The sequence below is a fragment of the Parastagonospora nodorum genome (assembly GCF_000146915.1).
Source record: "Parastagonospora nodorum SN15 chromosome Unknown scaffold_17, whole genome shotgun sequence".
Classification (NCBI taxonomy): domain Eukaryota; kingdom Fungi; phylum Ascomycota; class Dothideomycetes; order Pleosporales; family Phaeosphaeriaceae; genus Parastagonospora; species Parastagonospora nodorum.
In genome coordinates, this window is record NW_001884565.1 from 308,049 (window position 1) to 327,456 (window position 19,408).

The 19,408-nt window shown below is 52.2% G+C and overlaps 10 protein-coding genes across 10 annotated transcripts; 4 read left to right on the forward strand and 6 right to left on the reverse strand.

The window, feature by feature from the left end:
• Positions 1–521: 521 nt before the first annotated feature.
• Positions 522–2,268, forward strand: SNOG_10520 (hypothetical protein; the record flags this gene model as incomplete). The annotated part of the gene is made up of 2 exons (XM_001800737.1): positions 522–1,535; positions 2,095–2,268. The coding sequence occupies 2 exons, from the start codon at positions 522–524 to the stop codon at positions 2,266–2,268; spliced, it is 1,188 nt and encodes a 395-aa protein (XP_001800789.1).
• A 26-nt stretch (positions 2,269–2,294) lies between these two features.
• On the reverse strand, positions 2,295–3,866 carry SNOG_10521 (hypothetical protein; the record flags this gene model as incomplete). Its single annotated transcript, XM_001800738.1, has 1 exon — positions 2,295–3,866. One exon carries the CDS (start codon positions 3,864–3,866, stop codon positions 2,295–2,297), a length of 1,572 nt encoding a protein of 523 aa, XP_001800790.1.
• A 280-nt stretch (positions 3,867–4,146) lies between these two features.
• SNOG_10522 (hypothetical protein) lies at positions 4,147–5,364 on the reverse strand (the record flags this gene model as incomplete). The annotated part of the gene is made up of 3 exons (XM_001800739.1): positions 4,147–4,166; positions 4,221–5,015; positions 5,127–5,364. The coding sequence occupies 3 exons, from the start codon at positions 5,362–5,364 to the stop codon at positions 4,147–4,149; spliced, it is 1,053 nt and encodes a 350-aa protein (XP_001800791.1).
• A 1,725-nt stretch (positions 5,365–7,089) lies between these two features.
• Positions 7,090–7,686, forward strand: SNOG_10523 (hypothetical protein; the record flags this gene model as incomplete). Its single annotated transcript, XM_001800740.1, has 1 exon — positions 7,090–7,686. One exon carries the CDS (start codon positions 7,090–7,092, stop codon positions 7,684–7,686), a length of 597 nt encoding a protein of 198 aa, XP_001800792.1.
• A 338-nt stretch (positions 7,687–8,024) lies between these two features.
• Positions 8,025–8,621, reverse strand: SNOG_10524 (hypothetical protein; the record flags this gene model as incomplete). Its single annotated transcript, XM_001800741.1, has 1 exon — positions 8,025–8,621. One exon carries the CDS (start codon positions 8,619–8,621, stop codon positions 8,025–8,027), a length of 597 nt encoding a protein of 198 aa, XP_001800793.1.
• Positions 8,622–8,763: 142 nt separating this feature from the next.
• SNOG_10525 (hypothetical protein) lies at positions 8,764–12,179 on the reverse strand (the record flags this gene model as incomplete). Its single annotated transcript, XM_001800742.1, has 1 exon — positions 8,764–12,179. One exon carries the CDS (start codon positions 12,177–12,179, stop codon positions 9,207–9,209), a length of 2,973 nt encoding a protein of 990 aa, XP_001800794.1. The 3' UTR covers positions 8,764–9,206.
• A 318-nt stretch (positions 12,180–12,497) lies between these two features.
• On the forward strand, positions 12,498–15,143 carry SNOG_10527 (hypothetical protein; the record flags this gene model as incomplete). The annotated part of the gene is made up of 4 exons (XM_001800743.1): positions 12,498–13,610; positions 13,891–14,582; positions 14,840–14,952; positions 15,013–15,143. 4 exons carry the CDS (start codon positions 12,498–12,500, stop codon positions 15,141–15,143), a joined length of 2,049 nt encoding a protein of 682 aa, XP_001800795.1.
• Positions 14,672–15,897, reverse strand: SNOG_10528 (hypothetical protein; the record flags this gene model as incomplete). Its single annotated transcript, XM_001800744.1, has 3 exons — positions 14,672–15,696; positions 15,742–15,794; positions 15,845–15,897. The coding sequence occupies 3 exons, from the start codon at positions 15,895–15,897 to the stop codon at positions 14,672–14,674; spliced, it is 1,131 nt and encodes a 376-aa protein (XP_001800796.1).
• A 247-nt stretch (positions 15,898–16,144) lies between these two features.
• Positions 16,145–16,765, forward strand: SNOG_10529 (hypothetical protein; the record flags this gene model as incomplete). The annotated part of the gene is made up of 2 exons (XM_001800745.1): positions 16,145–16,169; positions 16,215–16,765. The coding sequence occupies 2 exons, from the start codon at positions 16,145–16,147 to the stop codon at positions 16,763–16,765; spliced, it is 576 nt and encodes a 191-aa protein (XP_001800797.1).
• A 385-nt stretch (positions 16,766–17,150) lies between these two features.
• SNOG_10530 (hypothetical protein) lies at positions 17,151–18,491 on the reverse strand (the record flags this gene model as incomplete). Its single annotated transcript, XM_001800746.1, has 1 exon — positions 17,151–18,491. One exon carries the CDS (start codon positions 18,489–18,491, stop codon positions 17,151–17,153), a length of 1,341 nt encoding a protein of 446 aa, XP_001800798.1.
• Between the last annotated feature and the right edge of the window lie 917 nt (positions 18,492–19,408).

Sequence of the window (19,408 nt, forward strand, 5' to 3'; positions counted from 1 at the left end):
CCAATCATCATCATGTGTTAGCCTCGTGGCACCGATCTTGCTTAGCGCCAATTTACTAAACCATCTCAGGGTACCACGCCTCACTTCTTATCACAAAGTCACCACGTGCATCTTGGTGCAACACAGCCGCAGCAATCATACACTATTATAATTACGCGTTCGTCATCACACGAGCCGATCCGCCGACGGGTGGGACAGGTCAGCATTGCCCCGCATTGAGGGACTTTAGGTGTGTAGTCTCCATCCCATCATCGGTACACTATATCAGCCTTGTCGGCCTCGAGCGTCGACCAAGATTTCATTGCTCTTGTGCAGTTCAACGACATGCATAAGTCTTTCTGAACACTTTGCATGTTGGAGCTAGACTATTTCCTCTCGTGCTTCACTTAGCCATCATTTTTGCGCGATTTTATCACACTATATCATCCTCGATCTTAGTCGTAGAATCTGTCGATTTCTGCCTTTTATTTCCAGCCTTATTATCATACCCGTGTCTCGAATTTGAATCTCGCATCATTGTCATGGGCAATATCGGCCATCTAAATTGCGAACCAGGCACCCACTCTTCCAAGAGCAAACCAGACCCGAACCACTCAGAAGCATCTCGCATCGAGCGCGATCTCTCCAGCGCTCCTCACCAAGTAGGCTACATGGACGACGCAGATCCCCCGATGATCCGAAGAGCAGCGGGAAGGATACCGCACGTCTGCATCGTTGGCGCCGGCGTCGCTGGCATGCGATGTGCGGACATATTGCTTCATCATGGCGCCAAAGTCACCATTATTGAAGGGCGCAATCGCGTTGGCGGTCGATTGTGCCAAAGTAATGCCTTAGGCCATGTGGTCGATCTTGGCCCGAACTGGATACACGGCACGGAGCACAATCCCATACTAGATCTTGCGCGGCAAACAGGCACGCTGACGATGAATTGGGACGGTCGGCAGGCTATTTTTGATAGTGTGGGAAAGCAGATGGAAGAGGGAGAGACAGCAAAGAATGAAGAAGTCGTGTGGGAAATCATCGAGCAGGCGATGAAATACTCAAATGCTGAGAGCGCGACGATACCCGCTCAGAAGAGCCTGTTTAATTTCTTCGAAGAAAAGGTGCAAGGCATGTTTCCAGATGACAAAGCAAAGCAAGAAACGATACTACAGATGGCGGAAATGTGGGGCGCTTTCGTCGGCTCGCCAATACAAACCCAGAGTCTCAAGTACTTCTGGCTTGAGGAATGTATTGACGGAGAGAATTTGTTTGTCGCAGGTACGTATGAGAAGATCTTGAAGAAGATTGCGGAATCGGCGCGAAAGGCAGATCTGCGTTTGGAGCACAAGGTTACGAAGATTGTGTCACGTGAGGAGGATCGACGTCCGAGGGTGTCTGTGGAGCTAGAGGGTCGACGAAGTGAGACGTTTGACGAGGTAGTCATGACTGCACCGTTGGGCTGGCTGAAGAGAAACTTGGGCGCTTTTGAACCTGAGTTACCAGGTAGACTGAAAGAGGCGATCGGTGCAATTGGTTATGGACACTTGGACAAGGTAACATTAACTATCCTGCAAGGCATGATCTATAGACTGACAATAGAAGGTTTACATAACATTTCCGACAGCCTTCTGGAACGCTTCTACTCCCCCAAGATCCTCGCCATCTAAATCCCGCGATCCAAACGTGCCAAATGTCACCGCAACGACCGCGCCCATCCATCAACCCTCGTCTGATTCTCTTGTGAATCCATCCCATTATCCAGGCTTCACGCACTGGCTCAGACCTGCTTATGCAACTTCTCCCAATCCAAACCGATGGGCTCAAGAAGCTATGAATCTCGCTGCACTTCCTGGCGGCTCCGCACATCCGACACTACTCTTCTACATTCACGGCCCAACATCTCTGCACATATCATCTCTCCTCCAATCATCCCCCGCATCTAGTCACACAGAGATACTGACACAATTCTTCGAACCTTACTACTCTCGCCTGCCGAACTACAACCCTAAAAGCCCTGACCACCAACCCAAAGCTGTACTAGCGACCGACTGGGCAAGTGACGAGCTAGCGGGATATGGAAGCTATAGTAATTTCCAAACTGGCTTAGAACAGGGCGACAAGGATATTGAAGAGATGCGGAAAGGACTGCCAGAGAAGGGCATTTGGCTGGCTGGAGAGCATACAGCGCCGTTTGTAGCATTAGGTACAGTCACGGGAGCTTGGTGGGCCGGTGAAGGCGTGGCGAAGAGGATTTCAAAAGCTTGGAGCTTGAAAGAGCCAGAGTAAAGTGCAGCCGGATGTCCATAACTATATCAGAACGTACTCCCCCTCGTCAATCTTCTTTTCCACCCCCTATTCCGCATCCCTTCATCCCCAGTATCCACCCTCCGCACCCTCATCTCGCCCTCCGGTACCCTAAGCTTCGCACTGCTCTCCCTTAATCGCTTCCTTAACTCCTCATCCTCCATGTCTCCCGCCTGTTCCCCGATTTCTTCTCTTAATACCGCAGCGAACTCTACAATACTCCTCAACAGGCCCGGTCGTCTTCCATGTCGGTAGAGGCGCGAATTGTGTCGTGTCTCGAGCCACATACCGACCATGATGCATGCCCAGATGAAGTTGAAGATGGACATGATGAAGAGGAATATGTAAGAAAAGCCCCATTGGTAGTTCTCGCCGGGCTTACAAGAACCGTGGGCAAGCAAATAGGTGGCGTTGTAGGGAGAGCTTTGGCGGCCGGAAGTGGAGTAGAGAGACGACGAGGCAGGTGATATGCCGTTTTCTTCTACGGGAAGTGCCGGATACCCGGTGATGTTGAGGGTAGGGCTGTCGAGGGAAATCGATGTGGTGTTGAAGGACCATTTGGTTGCAGTGGTGAACTGTGGGTAGATGTGAGGGTCGGAGTCTGATGGGATGGAATCGTTGGAAGTGATGGCGGATATGTCTGAGGTTTGATTAGTCTCATTGAATGTGCGACCAAAGTATCGGAATGACTTACAGCTTTCCACCGCCTCGGTCATATCCACATCCTTCAGCCCAACCACAAGCGGCTTTTCATACCCAATTCTGGCCGCATCGTTCACCACATAGATAACCGGATCAATCTTCTCAAAGGCAATCAAATTCCCTTCCAAATCCTCCAAATACGGCTCGCTCGTCGCAATATACCCCGTCATAGCCGCCATCAACGTCGGAAAACTCAGCACATAAAACGTCGACAGGAACATGCTTACCATCGCCAACCACCTCTTCCACCATCTCTTCCGCTCTACCCCTTTCCCAGAAGCTAACATCTCCTTCCCCCAGATCCCCAACGCACCCAATCCCGTCGTCTCAAACGCAACGCCCGCATACATCCTCCACCCCACGCCCTGCCCCTCCATCCACCCCACCAACCACTCGTTAAACACGCGATAATTCACCCACGCTAGCCCAAGCTGCCCTCCCCTGCCCACTACCAGATCCCATGCAATGTCAATAACTTTGACTTGCGTGAACGTCATGTTGCCGAAACTCAAGTTCGGCGTGAAGAAGTATGACGAATCCATAATCTCCCACGTCGCGGTGGGTGAGAATTTCCACAGGCCGTTGGGGTAGCAGGATAGGTGCCGGATGTAGGATTGAGACGCGATTTCGGCGGCGGAAGAGAGGGTTACGATGGGGAGGAGGGCGAGGGGAAGGAGGAGGATGGTGAGGAATGTGCGGTAGGGGAAGGGGGACCATTTTTCGCGGAATTTTGAGGAATTTGGGATCTCTTGTTTGTAGGAGTTTGGTGAGTTCATGGTGTTGCGGCGAATTGAGTTGTGGTTTTGCATGGGCAGCATTTCGTGGCTGGAGCGCGTGTCGTCACCAGGGACTGCGGAGAATTGCGAGTAAAGCGGCATCTTCGACGGTGGATATGCATCACAACATCACACGTGTGGGAGTTGAGGGCATCAATTGAGAAATCGTGAGCTGCTTCGTATGATGCCGTAAGGCGTCCTACTTGTTGCACGATACGAGGTGTGCCGCTAGCCAAGCGTGGCGGAGCACTAGACTAAATTTAGATCTTCTTTCTCACACATTGTGGAATCGGATTCTTCGGCTCATGTATTTTATTGTGTCCACTAATGAAAGACTATAAGGAGAGTGACCATTTATATCCCATATCTACCATCTTGTTGTCTAGCAGTTGAGGTTGATCGCTGCATTATGAATAAGCACAATTGTTCTGCCTAATGGAACTGCAGATGACTTACCGTTGGCATACAGAGCGTATGAGTCTGCGTTGTTCAAAGCCTGGTTTGCGGACAGTGCAGTAGCGGCAGCGTATCCATATCCATTATCCTGAGTGCCAGGAGAATATACTCCAGGGGCGTGAGTCTCCTCATGAAGCGCAGTAGTGGCCTGATCCTGGCCATGGCAAGTGGAAGCAAGCGCTGGGAGCGCACTGAAGAAGATGGGGCAGTATGTGATGAAGTTGGCCGAAGGAACGGTGTACGCCAGCACGTTGGAGGAGCAGCCGGAGTAGGGGTCGTTGCAATTAGTTGTGGTACGGCTGGAGGTGCTACCGCAGTCGGATGCAACTGCTCTCAGACGTGCTGCGACGGTACTAGCGGAAGAAGTGGTCTTGAAGTATGTTGTGAGCTTGGTTCCAGAAGTGGCAGCAGAGGCTGCAGCGTTTGCAAGCCTAGCACAGTTGGATAGCGCGGTGCGAACAGTGCTCAACTTGGTGCCAGTACAGCTGGATCCGATAGCAGTACGCTTGTTGAGTGCTTTAGCAACAGAAGCAGCCTGAGCGCCATCAATGGTCATGCTGAGCTTGTTGGACTCGTAGTCGAGAGCACCAGCGAGCTCAGTGGAAGCTCCCTCAGCGAAGGGAAGAGCACCCTTAGCAAAAACATCGAAGTCACCGCCCTCGTGGAGCGAGTGGAGAGCTGCTGTCTCGACTGTGATCTCCTTAGTCTCGCCTGCAGCAAGGGTGACGAAGTCATCTGCCTTGAGTCCACTAGTCAATAAGCGAACTTTCATTCCTTCGAAAGCCACCTTGTCGCCTGGAAATCGGTTAGATAGGTGAATCTCGAGCTAGTGAAGATGAAGGATTTTGGTATGATATACTCTATGTGTTTCGAGATCGGTAAAAAAGAGATGAGAGGGAAACTTACTGCCTCCGGCAGCATACATCTGGACCTTCTCGACGGGGAGCTGCTCATCCAGGAATGTGCCCTTGCTGAGCAGGTTCAAGGTCTTCTCACCGTTGTTGGTGAGAGTGACCTTGACCTCCGAGTTGCCACTGGCTGCGAGCTTGACGCTCAGAGGTGTCTCGCGTTTGTGAACATCGACTGAGGCGGCAGTGGCAAAAGAGGCCAGCGCAGCAACAGCGAGTTGGCTAGAAACCTTCATTTTGAATGATTGACAAATGGAAGCTTGTGTTCAACGAGTGAGATAACCTGGTGTGCAAGCTTAGAAGGCAGCGAAGGAGGCGATGATCAGTGCTGATGGAGAAACTTCTGGTGATGAAGGCACATCTCTTTATACCTTGACCTACTGCGATTTTCCAAGACGAAAATCCAAGACGCCATCACTTTCTTGGTAGGTGTGAGTGTCGATAAGCTCTACGACGGAGCTTGACTGACCTAGGCAACAAGTAGCAGTATCTCGGCATGGATCTGGGGTATTGAGCGTGAATACGGGCAGCCCTGGTCATTCGATGCTGCATGAAATTTCCAGCAGTGAGGGAACGAAACAAGACTCTTGCTCTGATTTGCTATATGCGCAAAACATGACGAGCTGACGAAACTCGGGAGGCGCCGCGAACGGGAAACAAGGTAGATGCGGAAGGTAGTGAAGCGTGTGCCTGGATGGGAAATGATAAGGACGACGAGAGACATGGGGCTGCAGCACGGAAAAGCCATCGTACTCTGTCCAGTGCCCTGTCGCATGCAGCGGTCGTTCGAGTCTTAATTAAGGCAAGGTAACTGGGTCTTAGCGCGGTATGTTGCAGTGCTGTTGGATAGCTACCGAGTGTTCATACATCTGTATGACTCGTCCACCGTTGTTCAACATAGCTATTTCCCGTGGGAGTGTGGAGACAGAGTCATTCAATCTCGACCAGCACCAACTGCAACGGCTCTACCAGTCTGCTGTTCATCCACGTAGTTAAAGTCCATGTAGATCGACGTTGGCTCCAGCCTCGAGTAAGCGATCTCATGCTGTGTGTGTCTAACAAGGCTTTTTGGCTTCACTACCAAGGTGGCGAAGTATTGAAGTCGAGGCCCCAAGTGCACATCTCAGGATAAGCATCGCCAAGCAGCTCAAAGTTTGCTTGATATCACCTGCCAATTGTCTTGATCTAAGAACCGGCATATAGCTCTATCAAGAGCGACGCTTGGTCAATTGAAGAAGGTTATCGGAGGATTTTCTGCACAGGACTTCGTCGCGGGAAGAGCGTGCACGCCAAGACCGAATCAAGTCAAGCGGCGCGGGGAGCACACGGGTGAACATCCATCTCCATCCTCCTCGATTCTGGACGCCTATCTCCAGACTACGACTGGAAAAGATCACCATGGCTTTGTTTCATTCCATGTTTTGTTGGACAAATGGTGCAGCACGCATTGTGATTCGAGCCCTGTAATTAATCTAATTTAGCGCCGGGCCACATGATTCACCCCGCCTTCCTCTTTGGGTCGAGACGACATGGCCAATACGACGGCCGGTAGAGACACCAATTATCTAAATTCATTATTTTACGGTAAACATAAGCTGATCTGGCGTTGTAAGTAAGCGATATTGCTTTGATTGCGGCGATACCAGTCGTCTACGGACGTAGGTACGAGACAGTTGTCTTTAGCCAAGAGCATGCTCAATCGCGTTCATTGTGAACACCCGAAGCGATAGAATAAGCACACGGTAAATTTCTTATGCTGAGACCAATACTGTCGCTTTCCAAAACATTCGTCGAGCATTAACGTCAGAACTCCTTCCAATACCGGCCTGGCGCTCCCCGCCGCCCAGCATAAACCCAGCTGGGCGCCCCGCGATAGCTAAAGCACGTGCGATAGGTCCTGTTACATCATCCCGCCTCTCCACAATTCACTTCCAGGCAGCCAGCAATTACTAGCCAGTATCATGGCGTCGTTCTGGAACAAGCGTACAACCATCACCACAGGTGTTGCCATTACTCTACTCGGAGCTTACTACATCTACCAATCACCAACTTCCATCACATACACCATGTCGAATTCAAGCTCAAGCAATGGTATTCCAGGCCTCGAGTTCAAGCTCACACAGACTTCGCGAAACCCGCCAGCGCTGCTGGTTACACTCAAGAACAACAGTCCGGATACTCCCTATACGCTGTTGAAATGGGGCACTCCACTCGACTCCGCTGCACTCAACACTGGAGTGTTCAAGATCGTCAATGAAGAAAGCGGCGACGAGGTCGAGCAGATGGTTCTCCAAATCAACAGAAAGATGCCGCCGCCGCAAGAAGAGCTTGTCACCATTGCGCCGGGTACGGAGGAAGAGCTTACCGTAACATTCGACAAGCCGTGGATGCCGGAACAGAAGCCTGCTAAGTACAAGGTCAAGGCTGAAGGCGAGTTTAAGGGTGTTTGGGACAAGTACGGCACGGACATTAGCGAGGACGATTTGAATGCGTATATCCAGAGTCCGTTTAGCGGAAAGAGATTTGCGACGAACGAGGTTATTATGGAAGTTCACTAAGATGCGAGAAAAAGATGATGTCAAGATGAGTTTCTCATTCCATGGTTCCAAAATCCAGGCTCAATGCTGTGGATAATGAAACGAGCGTGTTGGGAATATATACAGGTCGAAAAGAAAATGTATGTACAAATAAACCAAAACCTATTCCACCTCACAGGGCAAGCGCCCCAAACAACACACCCCCAGCCCCAACCGCCATAGCCACCATCCCCGTTGGCATCGGCATAAACACACCCCCACCAGTACTCCCAGCACCATCATTACCCTGCACCGCTGCAGCAGTCTGACTCGGCGCCAGCGCGGTTCCCGTCCACCTCGTCGTAGTCGCCTGCGCACCTTCAGTTCCCACCAGCCGTAACCTCCACGACATCCCTGCCCCAATACCTCTGCACATCGTCCTTATTGAAAGTCCTCGTCCTCACCCCATCCCCATTTCCCCACACCCCCGGATCCAACCTACCACTCGCTGTGCACGTCGCCGGCCCCTCTACCACGCCGCCCGGCCCGAACGAGCATTCCTGATCGAGCGCGACGATGTTGGTGAGGGTGTAGTGAACAGCCCAGATCGACGGGCCCTGTGTGATTTCCCAGGGTATGCAGGCGGACCACGAACCGCCCCATCCACCGTTCCAATTGTAGCAGTCGTCTCGCTTGTCGTGTGGGAAGCGCGTGTGTATGCCGGCGGAAGCTAGAGCGGCGCTGGCTTTGCTGCGACCGGCATCTGCGGCGGCGGAGGCGGATGAGGCGGCGGAACTGTCGACGCTGCAGGAGTAGGAGTAGGTAGTGAGGTCGCTTGCGGCGTTGATGACGGTGATGGTGGGGTGCGTGGCGGTTATACACCAATTTGGAGTGAGGATTGTGGCTGTGGTGGTTGTTTGGGCGAGGATTGGGGTGGCGAAGAGGGAGAGGATTGAGATGAGGCTTGAGGTGAGCATGATTGCGATGATGTGGTGGATGGAGTGGTCGTGGTTCGGATACGAGGGAAGTAGGGATGGAAGTTTGGCATTTTGCTGAGGAAATGGATTTACGTGGAAGGCCTTTAAAAAGAAAAAAGGCAGGGTGATGGACTTCGGTATTGTAGCTCGTGGATTAGCTCGGAAATGCTGATGTTTTGAAGTAGCTGTGCTTTGTAGGCTACGAAGTCCGCAGTGTGTAAGCAGATGGTTGTACATGTGCGCATGTAGTAAGACTAGCCACGCAGTTGGACCAGTCATCCCAACTCTCATCGAAAGATAACCTATGTAGCCGAGTAGCTTTGACACCATCGGTATGATTGCGAAACCCCAGGTGGTTCATTAAGCCCCGATCGGGCTTATTATAACTTTTGCCCAATGCGGTTAGCTTCGGGTAACTTCACGTGGACTTGTAAGCCACACCCGTCAACGCGACACGTTATTGGTGCTTCTCATATACCGCTATACCAGGAATCGCACTGCGCTCCAAAGTCTTGTGCAGAAACGAAAGACCAGGCTGTTTCAGATCTGTTCAAGTAGACTTGGAGACGACGAAGAGAAAGAAGTTCAGCCCCACTGATACCTCTCTTCGTCCAGCCTGGTGCTCTCGTCCCAGCACTTTTGCACCCATCCTACGCCAACGACTCTCGAAAGATCTGCAACACGTGAAACAGAAGCGGTTTGCCCATCTGGGACGACCGTGTGCGTAACACCTTCTTCGTCCTCATCCTCTGTGATTTGGCCTCCGCCAAAGCGGATGTAATTTCCCGCTAGCTGTGCCCGCAGTGTCCAGACAGGGTCGTCGCTGGTTCGAAAAGCGACTTTGGTGCTTGAGAACATGTAGGTTTTGAGATGGGAGAGAGAGTCGCCATGATCTTCGAGCTGATCCAAGAACGACTCGCGATCGAATTTGGTTCGCTTCTGGGGCGGGTCAGTGGCTCCGAGTATCTTCCTCATCTCTTCAACATCGGCAATGTCACGAGCATATGAGTCACCATAGTCGTCCGCGTTGGCCTCGTAGTCCAGCTGATTGTCACCCAGCAGGTAGAACATGTGGCGATTTGGCTCGAAAGGAAGCAGATACGGGAGGGCGCCGTTGTCTACCTCGTTTTGCTGTATGGTGTCCTGAATCCACACAGGCTTAACGATATTGTTCGTGTCGCGCTTTTCCAGAGAAGCTACTTTTATCAGACGTTTATCAGCAACGATGACGAGATTGGGCTCCATCGAGTCGCGCTGCACGACCCTACCGCCGTTGGCCTTGACAAGCGCTTCCAGGTCGACTTTGGACTTTTTGGTCGGATGCAACTGTTCGGTCATAATGTAGAAACTGAGTCCATCGAAAATTTTCGACTGAGGACCAGCATACGGAGTTGTGATCGTCTCGCTGCCGGCAACCACAATTGGCTTCTTGGTCGTCCTCGTCCTTTTCCGGCGCGACTTCTCGATCTCAAACTCTTTCTCTTTCTCTTCGCGCTTGTATTCCACGTTCGCCTTGATCTCATAGAACTCTTCCCTCGATAATGCTTGATCCCATCGCTTGTCCGTGCGAAGCATTCTGAAGCGAGGGAAGCGAAGCGTAAGATTGAACCGGAATTTATCGCTTCCCTCCACGCTTGCTGCTTTGCATTCCAGTACTACAGAATCACTGGGATGTATCCATTGGTCAGGTCTCTCATGTTGGCGATTCTGTTCGTGACCGCCGAGCTCAATGATGGGCGGGGGTCGTCTGGGATCCCAGTCTTTCCACTTGCCCTCTGTCCTGCCGCGGATGGCTGCGTAGTCTTCACGACTGAAACCGCCGCCAACCTTAAAGAATGACCAGCACTTTTCATAGTCTGCATCTCCCGGCTTGGCATCTTTGTTAAGCAATAATGCACAAAGGAAAGAAGAGTGGGCACCACCACGGTGGCCGGATCCAAAGTAGCCACCAACAACAATGCAGTCGAGAGATTCGCCAAATTCAGACATATATTCAGGTTTGACTTTCATCCAGTCTGCATTCCTGTCATTGAGTCGATACATTGAACGCGGGTTCTTGAGTACGAGTCCTTCGGAAGACTCAGCGACCACTTTACGAAGCGCAGGCTCGATCTCAGTGTGCGAGTGCGCTTCGATGTATGGATGGATTTCCAATCGCCGCTTCACATCCTTCACGGCGCTTTCGAGAGCCCGCCGGCGGTCGCGCAAGGTGTAAGGTGTGAGGAGCTTGTCGTTGAGATATACACAATCAAAGACACGGAAGAGTGGCCGCTGTCCGGTACTTTTGTCGGTTTTGTTTTCCTTCTCTGATATAGCCGCAGTTTTGAGGGTACCAAATCCAACAATATGATCTACATCCATGTCCCATGTAATCATTTCGCCGTCCAGTATTATGTTCCTTACGTTCTTGCCGAATGCATCTGTGATGAACCTTGTCAAGGCACCAGCTTCGTCTCCCTGTAGATGCTTGCCGTACAGATATGCATAGTCTTTGGCTTTTCGTGACCAGAAGCCGAAAAGCTTTCCGCCTGGCGCTTCCGGGTCTTCAATCATGTGAAGCTGCATACGCTCTCCATCCAGCTTCTCCTCGATCCAGAATGAGTCGTCATCAGAGTTGGCCTGCAATCGCGCCACGATCTTCTCGAACGACCCACCTTTATCCTGGAAGGCAGCGAGCTGAGGCTGGAAACACTGCATCAAGCTGAGCCCGGTATCCTCGCCTTCTAAGCGGACCTTTGGGTCGTAAAGCTCCCAACATACGCGACGTAGGTTGGAGGAAATGTTGAACAGCGTTTCGGCATCTGGATGCCAGATGTCGAGGAACGTCTTCTCAGTCGCACCGATTTTCATCTGGCGGAGGATTATACGGATGAGCCATGTCATCTCCTCAGCATTCATCCTTCTGTTGAACCTCTGGAAGATCTTGACTTGCTCGTCCTCCGATCCAAGCTGGGACAGCTTGTCCAAGGCATTGTTGACCTCTGCGATGCTCATGTCACCAAGCTTGGTGTTTAGCTGCCTTGATGACAACACCTGGTAGCATCGGCCGGCAAAGTCTCCAGCTGTTGAGGCTGAAGCTTTGTGCAACTGACCGGGAAGCTTCCAGTTCAGCATTTGCTTGGCATCATCCGAATCCTTACTGATCTTGGTGAGTTTGATCAAGACTTTTGCGATGGCCTTCTCTTTCAGGCCATACATAGCACGATCTCGGTCCTTGTCAGGTATAATGAGACGCATTGCTGGGTAGAAGTCATTGCCGACAGTCTTGCGCCAGCTTGCAATGAATCTCTCGATGATGTTCCGCTTAGCTTCGTGGGGCGAGAGGTTCGAGTGACCATGTGGGCCGGCTTTTCGGCGAGGCCCAGGCGGTTGCCTACCCTTCTTTTGTGTTTCCATGAGCGGATCAAACAAATCAGTGAATAACGTGTGAAAAGGTGGCGACTTGTGGAGGTTCATGGGACGTGTGGGGAACTTCTCATCGAGCTCGTCGTCGTGGCCGTACATGAGAGTGTTCTCACGTACAGCCTCTGCGTCTGGCATCTCCGTATCTTCTGCCATGTTGAGGGCATCGGGGTGCGAGAGAAAGGACGCAGCTGCATTATGTAGATGGACGCCGCAGCAGGCAACCACCAAGTTCGCGACTACCAATTCGCGGTGTCACGTGAAGACTAGAGCCGATATAGACTAGCGCATTCTATTTACGGCCTCCGGCCCTGGAGTATTCGTGCTTCACTTTGACATTAACGGCTCCACAGCAACTCTTTCTTTCTAGTCTTTCGCTCAAATACCTTTCAATGTGTCGTCTTTAACCCTTCCATATATGATCCTTTTCGACCACGAATTCCTTCCATACGTCATACCGATGGACACTCCTCCATGACTTACGCAACCAACCAAAGCACCGGCGACACCCAACACAACGTACGGGACGCTGCCTTGCATGGCGCCACCCTAGCGTTCTCTAAACCCGCCGCGAAACCGAAGCCTCTAGTGAACACATACACTGGGGAGGGAAACGGTGCGTTGCTAGCTGCAACCAAAGTTGGCAGCCCACGGAACAATGCAGGAGCTGCGGGTAGCTCGGCGCCTCTGACGCGCGATTGGACGGGCTCGCGGAGCGTCACCAGTCAGTCTGCGGTACAACCAGGAAGCAAGTCTACCAATTCCCACAAGCTGGGAGTGCCTGAGGAACATCCCGTCCGCAACTCTTCTCCCTCGAACATTGCGGCCCGGCTGGCTGCGGCCCGTCACTCTCCCCTACGACCGACACCTGCACCTACACCTCAGGCTGCCACCATTACGCCCATCATGAGTGAGCGGCATACACATGACAGGGACGTCTTGCCTCCATCAGGGAGCGTAGGCAGCGTATTGGCAAGGCTGGACACAAAGAAGCCAAGCCCACAGCCCCGAAAGAGGCGGGACAGCTTCGACTCGCGCTCAGTTACAGCATCGAAGCAAGACAGGCCCACCGATGACACCCCGATCCCCCCTACAAATTCACTTGTGAAGATGTTCGAGCAGACTCGATCCGATACCCCTACCAAATCTGACGCCGCGGTGCCCTTGAGCTATTCCCAGCACTCTCCGCCGCCGGTCCGATCACCCAAGCCCCAGCGAACATTCAAGCTTCCTCCAGAACCTATCGAACACGGAGCGTTATCGAGGCAGCGAACACGGACACCCCCGCCTGTCAAGCCGAAGCCAAAGCATCAAATTGAGCTGCCGCCCCCGCAATACACTGATGGCGCTCCTTACTTTCAGACGCCACAGAAGGACCCGATGAAGTCACCGCCAATCAAACAGAAGCCAGCGAAATTGACCACATCGAGGACGACCACTCCGCCGCCGCCAAAGCCACCGCCGCAACGAGGCTCGCGCCAGGCACGACCACAATCAGAGGACATGAAGCGCTCTGCCGTCACACGCCGAAGGCCTTCGACCTCAATGGGTAGTGAGCAGACCCCGGGACTCACCATCGTCCTTCAAGTCAGCGAAAGAGATGCTGGAAGAGGACGAGAAGCTGAAGCCTACCCTGCCTCCGCCTCGCCGGTCCCAGACCCGGAAGCCTGACGGTGCAGCAGGTGGCAGCAGGCCGCGATCGGCAGCCCCGGTGCCGACAGCACGGAGACAAGACCAAAAACAGAATCCCATGCATTCGCCGACTCGATTCTCGCCTCCTCGACGGCCAACGTCTGTCTCGGGAACATAGCCCGGCTCGGTCTACCATAACAACTACCAACGCGACTCGGTAAAGCAGATCACCCAGCACATGACTGGAGAATCGCTCTCCAGCGCCATCATGGGTGCTGCTTTGGCATCTTCGCGGAACGCCTCGCCCGCTCCCTCGCAGCCAATGACCATCGAACCGCTCTTCCCGCCTCGAAAACACCACCATCACCACTCTCCTTTCCACCACCGCTCGCCCTCTCCTCAGAAGCAATCTCCGCCAAAAGTTGCTGGTAAATTGCGCACCACCATGCGCAAAGAGCCCTCGTCATCCGAAGACGAAGACGAAGTCCGCCGGTACAAGAAGAAGGGCACACGCATCATGGGCATTAAGTCGCGCAAACACCCTAATAAGCACCACGAAGGCACACGCAATCGCTGGCGTGATGAGATAACCGAACGCGAAAGGAAGCGGTACGAGGGTGTCTGGGCGGCGAACAAAGGGCTGCACATCCCACCATTGTCTTCTCAAACCGAGGACGACCCGTCGCAAGATGTGCTGAATTACGCTGTGCAGGACATATGGACTCGAAGCAGATTGCCGGTACATGTGCTTGAGGAAGTATGGGATCTTGTAGACAGCAGGGCGATTGGGAGATTGAAGAGAGAAGAATTTGTGGTAGGGTTGTGGCTGATTGATCAGAGGCTCAAAGGGAGGAAGCTCCCGATCAGAGTTAGTGACAGTCTGTGGGCCAGTGCCAGGGGCATGGGACTCAACGTCAAGGTCAGAAGGTAACTCTTTGCATTCGGATGGTATTCGTGTTGTTCTTGGCTTTTCAGGCGTTCGAGATACCCATAAACGTAATTCAATAGACTTCAGATTATTCTCTGGCTTCCTTACCTCCGCCTCTCCCTCCCACCGCCGCCACCTCTTGCACAAACCTCGTCGCAACCTGAAACTGGCCCGCAAAATCCATATCGTACCAGTAATTCACCGAGCAGCACATCCCCTCCTCGCCCGCTATCTGCTTCACCTTGTGATACCACAGCGCTGGCAGATACAACAAATCGCCCGCATTCACCGTGACCCTCATCGGCCGCGCGAATTCTGAATACGGCGTGGTATTCTCCCCCGGCCGGTCGGGATCCCACGTCGGCAGCGGTACGTATTCCTCGGGCTCGTCGATACTAATGCGCAAACCATCTTTCCTTAGATCCTCAGTTCTAAGCTCCGGATCTAGCGGAGCATACGTTGCCGACAAAACCGAGCGCTCAGCCACACACGGCGCAGATATAGGCGGTAAGATGACAAACTCCTTCTTCCCCGCCACCTGCACGAAGACATTCTCATAATGGTCTTTATGCAGCACGCTCGTGCTGTGTGAATTCCCGACCCAAAGATTCACGGCGTCGGGGTCTTGCTCGAGGGCAGCACTTGCGAAGGGGATGGAAGGGGGGAGTTCGCCGAATAGCGCGGTGTATTCGGAGCGTAGGTTGTCGTTTTGGGATTGGATGTAGCGTGTTGCGGAGTCATGGGTTTCGGTTTTCTCCTGGGCGATTATTTGGGATAGAGCGGAAGAGAAGGATTCAGTGACTTCGTAGGGTTTGCAAAATACACTGCCGCCTGAGGGGAGATGGACCACGGCGTCGGCGTTTCCCTTGGGGGTGAGGGCGACGGTGACGGGCGTGTCTGCAAGTTTTTGGGAGAGGTAGGATGGGGTCCAGGTTTTGCTGATGTGGCGGAATGTTGGGTCGGGGGTGCTGCGAACTACGAAGGGTTGGTTGCGGGAGACGAAGCGCATGAATTCTAGTGGTGTAGGCTCCTTGCGAAGTTCGATGATGTGTTGAGAATTTATGTCGTGGTAGTTGTCGAGCAATTCTTCACACTCAGTCAGAATGGGAATGCCTACTTCGTATACACATCACATTCTATGCGTAAAGAGAAGCGCACCTATAATTGCATCATGTACAGTTGCTCCATCTGGGAGTTCAGTTGGAACAGGCCTTCAAGCAATTAGTCTCTGATCTGTAATCATAGAGCAGGATAGGGGTACCTCGTTTTGGCCTGGTCTTGATCTCTTAATCCTACTACTGCGGTTTCCATCATCGTTGTAGTACTTTGATGCCGCATGTGGTTAGAGCAATGAACGTTACGATGATCACTGCGTATTTGTAGGAAAACACTAGCGTCGGGTTTACTAGTTTAGCCTCGGAGATACCATGAGAAGCTTGAAGCTCGCGCTACTCCACCTTCCACACTTCAGTCCCAGACTCAATTGACACGCGCAATTCGCCATGCGCTAAAAAGTCAGATAAATATGCCCAAGCGATAACAGCAGCACGTGTTCCCTACCATGGCATCCGTCCAGAAATGGAGCCGTACGTCTTCCCCCAACCTCTCAGCACTAACTAACACCACGCCAGGAATCGCTCTCCGATACGCCCAAGCCGCACTCACCATCCACATCTTCCAGAAATACATCGGCGGCGTCGGCAGTACAGTGGGAATCTCGATGATACCCACGATACCCCCAGAGTACTTCGGATATCCATACATACTCTACTCGTCTCTGCATCGTCGCGGCCGGGGCGTCAAAGTCGGCGACGTAATCACATACACACACCCACTCTTCCCTAAACAGTCGGGATGTAAGCGCATCATCGGCATGCCGGGCGATTTTGTGTCCGTAATCACGCCGTGTCGGCTGGATGACGATGTTGAGGCGGAAGATGTGGATGGGAAATGGGCGCGAGTGACAGAGCAGGTTATACAAGTACCCGAGGGGCATTGCTGGGTTGCGGGAGATAATCTGGAGTGGAGTAGGGATAGCAGGCTGTATGGGCCGTTGCCGTTGGGATTGGTACGATCGAAGGTGTTGGCTGTGGTTAAGCCGTTTAAGGATGCGAAGTGGTTGGGCGCAGAGCACAATGTCAAGGATGCACAAGAGAAGGAACATGATTGGGTGATTAGTTGATGGAGAGCGAAGTGCATATTTTGCGTATGCGCATTCCGCTTTCATGATGTATTGATGTAAGATACCCTGTATATATGTTAGGCGACTGATACGCTTGATAGAAGATCATGCAAACCAACTCGTCGTTTACCCACAAATGAGCGGTCCAAACGCTACACATGGCAAGCTGGCAACATATGGCAAAACCAATGGGCTATCTAGCAGGATCCAAGCCGCTCTGCTGCTGCATTCTCCTCCTGACTGAGGCGATGGTAGAAGCACAGAATGGCTCGCCATCTAGTCAGCGCTGCTCATACGCTGGATCTCTTCGTTTTCGTCTCTCTGTCATCATGATTTTTTATTAGAACTTTCGCAGTATCATCATCGCGAGTCACTCCATGAGGTCTCAGGAACGCGGCTCGGGGATATGCAAATAGCCATAACCCCGACCATACTTCGGGATCCGATTTTGAGCGAAATCCGACGCATGACCAGCAAGTTCTTCAGGCTCAGAAAGCAGCTCGTCATCCATCTCCCAATTATTGCCGTTTGATCGTTGTCGCGCAGCATCTTCATCAGCCTCCTCTTCATCAGTCGGCTCGCGGATGCACCAATTCTCATTGTGGTCACGGCGATATATCAAGCCGTAGCGCACTGCTGTACGAGCGTTCGGGTCGTCCCATGCATCATACGCCGAAGGTTCGTTGGTACGGCGCCCAGCTTCGGCTCTTTCGAGCTCTTCTTGCAAGGGATCGTCACTGTAGTCGATTAAGTACTCTTCCTCTGCTTCTTCTGCTCCCGGAAAGCTCGGTTGCTGATCCTCTACTCTGGACAGAGACGATGTGTCGGTGTTACTATTCTCGTTAGCACGAGGTGATACTTGAGGTGTCGATGTGTTTGTCGAAGCTGAGCTCGACTCTGTGCCCTGATTTGCATCTATCAGCGCCGCCTCATCCAATCCTACGAGCTCAGAGGTGTCCCGCGAAGGAGATTCTGGCGTCTCACTGGAACTATCGCTCCAATAGTAGCTCGCAACCGGGCTTGTCGTATCATCTTCATCCGAATCCGAATGACCAGGGCTGTGGTACCCTTCTGGCTCTCGCTGCAGGTCCCTACGGGCTTGCGCTGTCCTCCGAGCTGTGCGCGCTCGCTGTCCGTTCATGTATACCTGATACAGTGGATGGCCCTCGAGAAGCGTCCTCCTACCTTCTCGATCCTGATCATTCCCACCGAATCCAATCAGTGGATAGCTAGGCCCACCGGTCGTCGCAGGGACATTCTCGCCCAAAGTCGCATATAAGGCGTGTTCCTCAACAGCATCCATAAACCCACGCAGCCGGGCCTGACCATCCTGCGTATTCGTGTAGGCCCGCACAGCTCCCAAACTCGTGTACCGATCACGAGGTTGGAACGGAATACCATGCAGTGAAGGCACATGTGCCGCCGGCGGATCAGGCTCGAACAGCTCTTCTCGGCAAAGCGGACATGAGCCGCGACGGGCAGCGCTCGACTTCCACCAAGTCAGGATGCAAGTTAGATGATGGCAATGCCGACATGCGGTTATCTGAACGACGTCGGTAGCGAGGGAATCTGTGCAAATACAGCAGTTGTCGGGCTGTGCGCCTACGGGTATTACCCCACCGAGGAAGAATTCAGATTGCGAACGGAGGCCAGACACGTCGTTGTCGAACAAGTCATCTGTCTCTGGTTCTGGGCCGTTCTGCCGGTGAACATGATGAGGAGGCATTGCAGTTGTTGGGTTGGGTCAGTGGAGCTATTATTTTAGATCAGTGCAGCTGTTGGACTGGATCGGTGGAGATGTTGGCTTGGAGAGCTGCGCGGGAAGGGTTTTGATGTCGAGAACGGGTGGTCCAAGTGCGCACCGGCGCGCTAACGCTAGGCGAGGGAGTGAAAGGCTCATGGCTGCCAAAACAAATCGAACATAGCAGCCTCGCAGCCTTGCACTCTGACCGATCTGCTCCTAAAATGAAAAATGAGCAGACTCGCGAGAGTGACGTAAGAATGAATAATGCGTGGTGAGATTAGTACAATTTCAAAGTGTCTAACGAGTTGGAAACCAACAGTTGTGTATTTGAGGATCAAAAGAAACTACAATCACGTGCATCCATGGGACTCGCAACGGCTGCCGTGCCGCAAATCTTAAGAAGTACTTTAACTTTAGTAACCTATACTTATACGCACGCGTTAGTATCTTACCTAACTACACAAGAGTCAATTCCTATAACCTTCTCTATAGATATGGCGCCTTCTCAATACGAAAATTACGCAGTTAACATCCTTTGCGCTCTTGTCTAAGAAGGGTCTTTCTAAGAGCGCAAGATACAACATTGCTATTACATCGTCTATTTCAAGTCTATGCGTAATTACTACCTGCTAAGTACTTCTTTAGAGAGCGCCTTGTGCATGTAGCTAGCTTGTTATTATCTAACGTAGTTTTTGTATCGTTATTAGCTACGCTAAGCTTAAAACTTAAGAGAGAATGTAGCTGATAGTGCTAGCTAAAACTTAAATCACGTAATAAGTGAGTAAGAGTCTTATCGCTTGTGAATACGAGGGTCTTGGCCATCCTATGTATTTTAAGTCAGGAAAGGTACGCAGGATCGCAGCAGAATCATAGCGAAGCTGACATCTAACAGTTGGGCC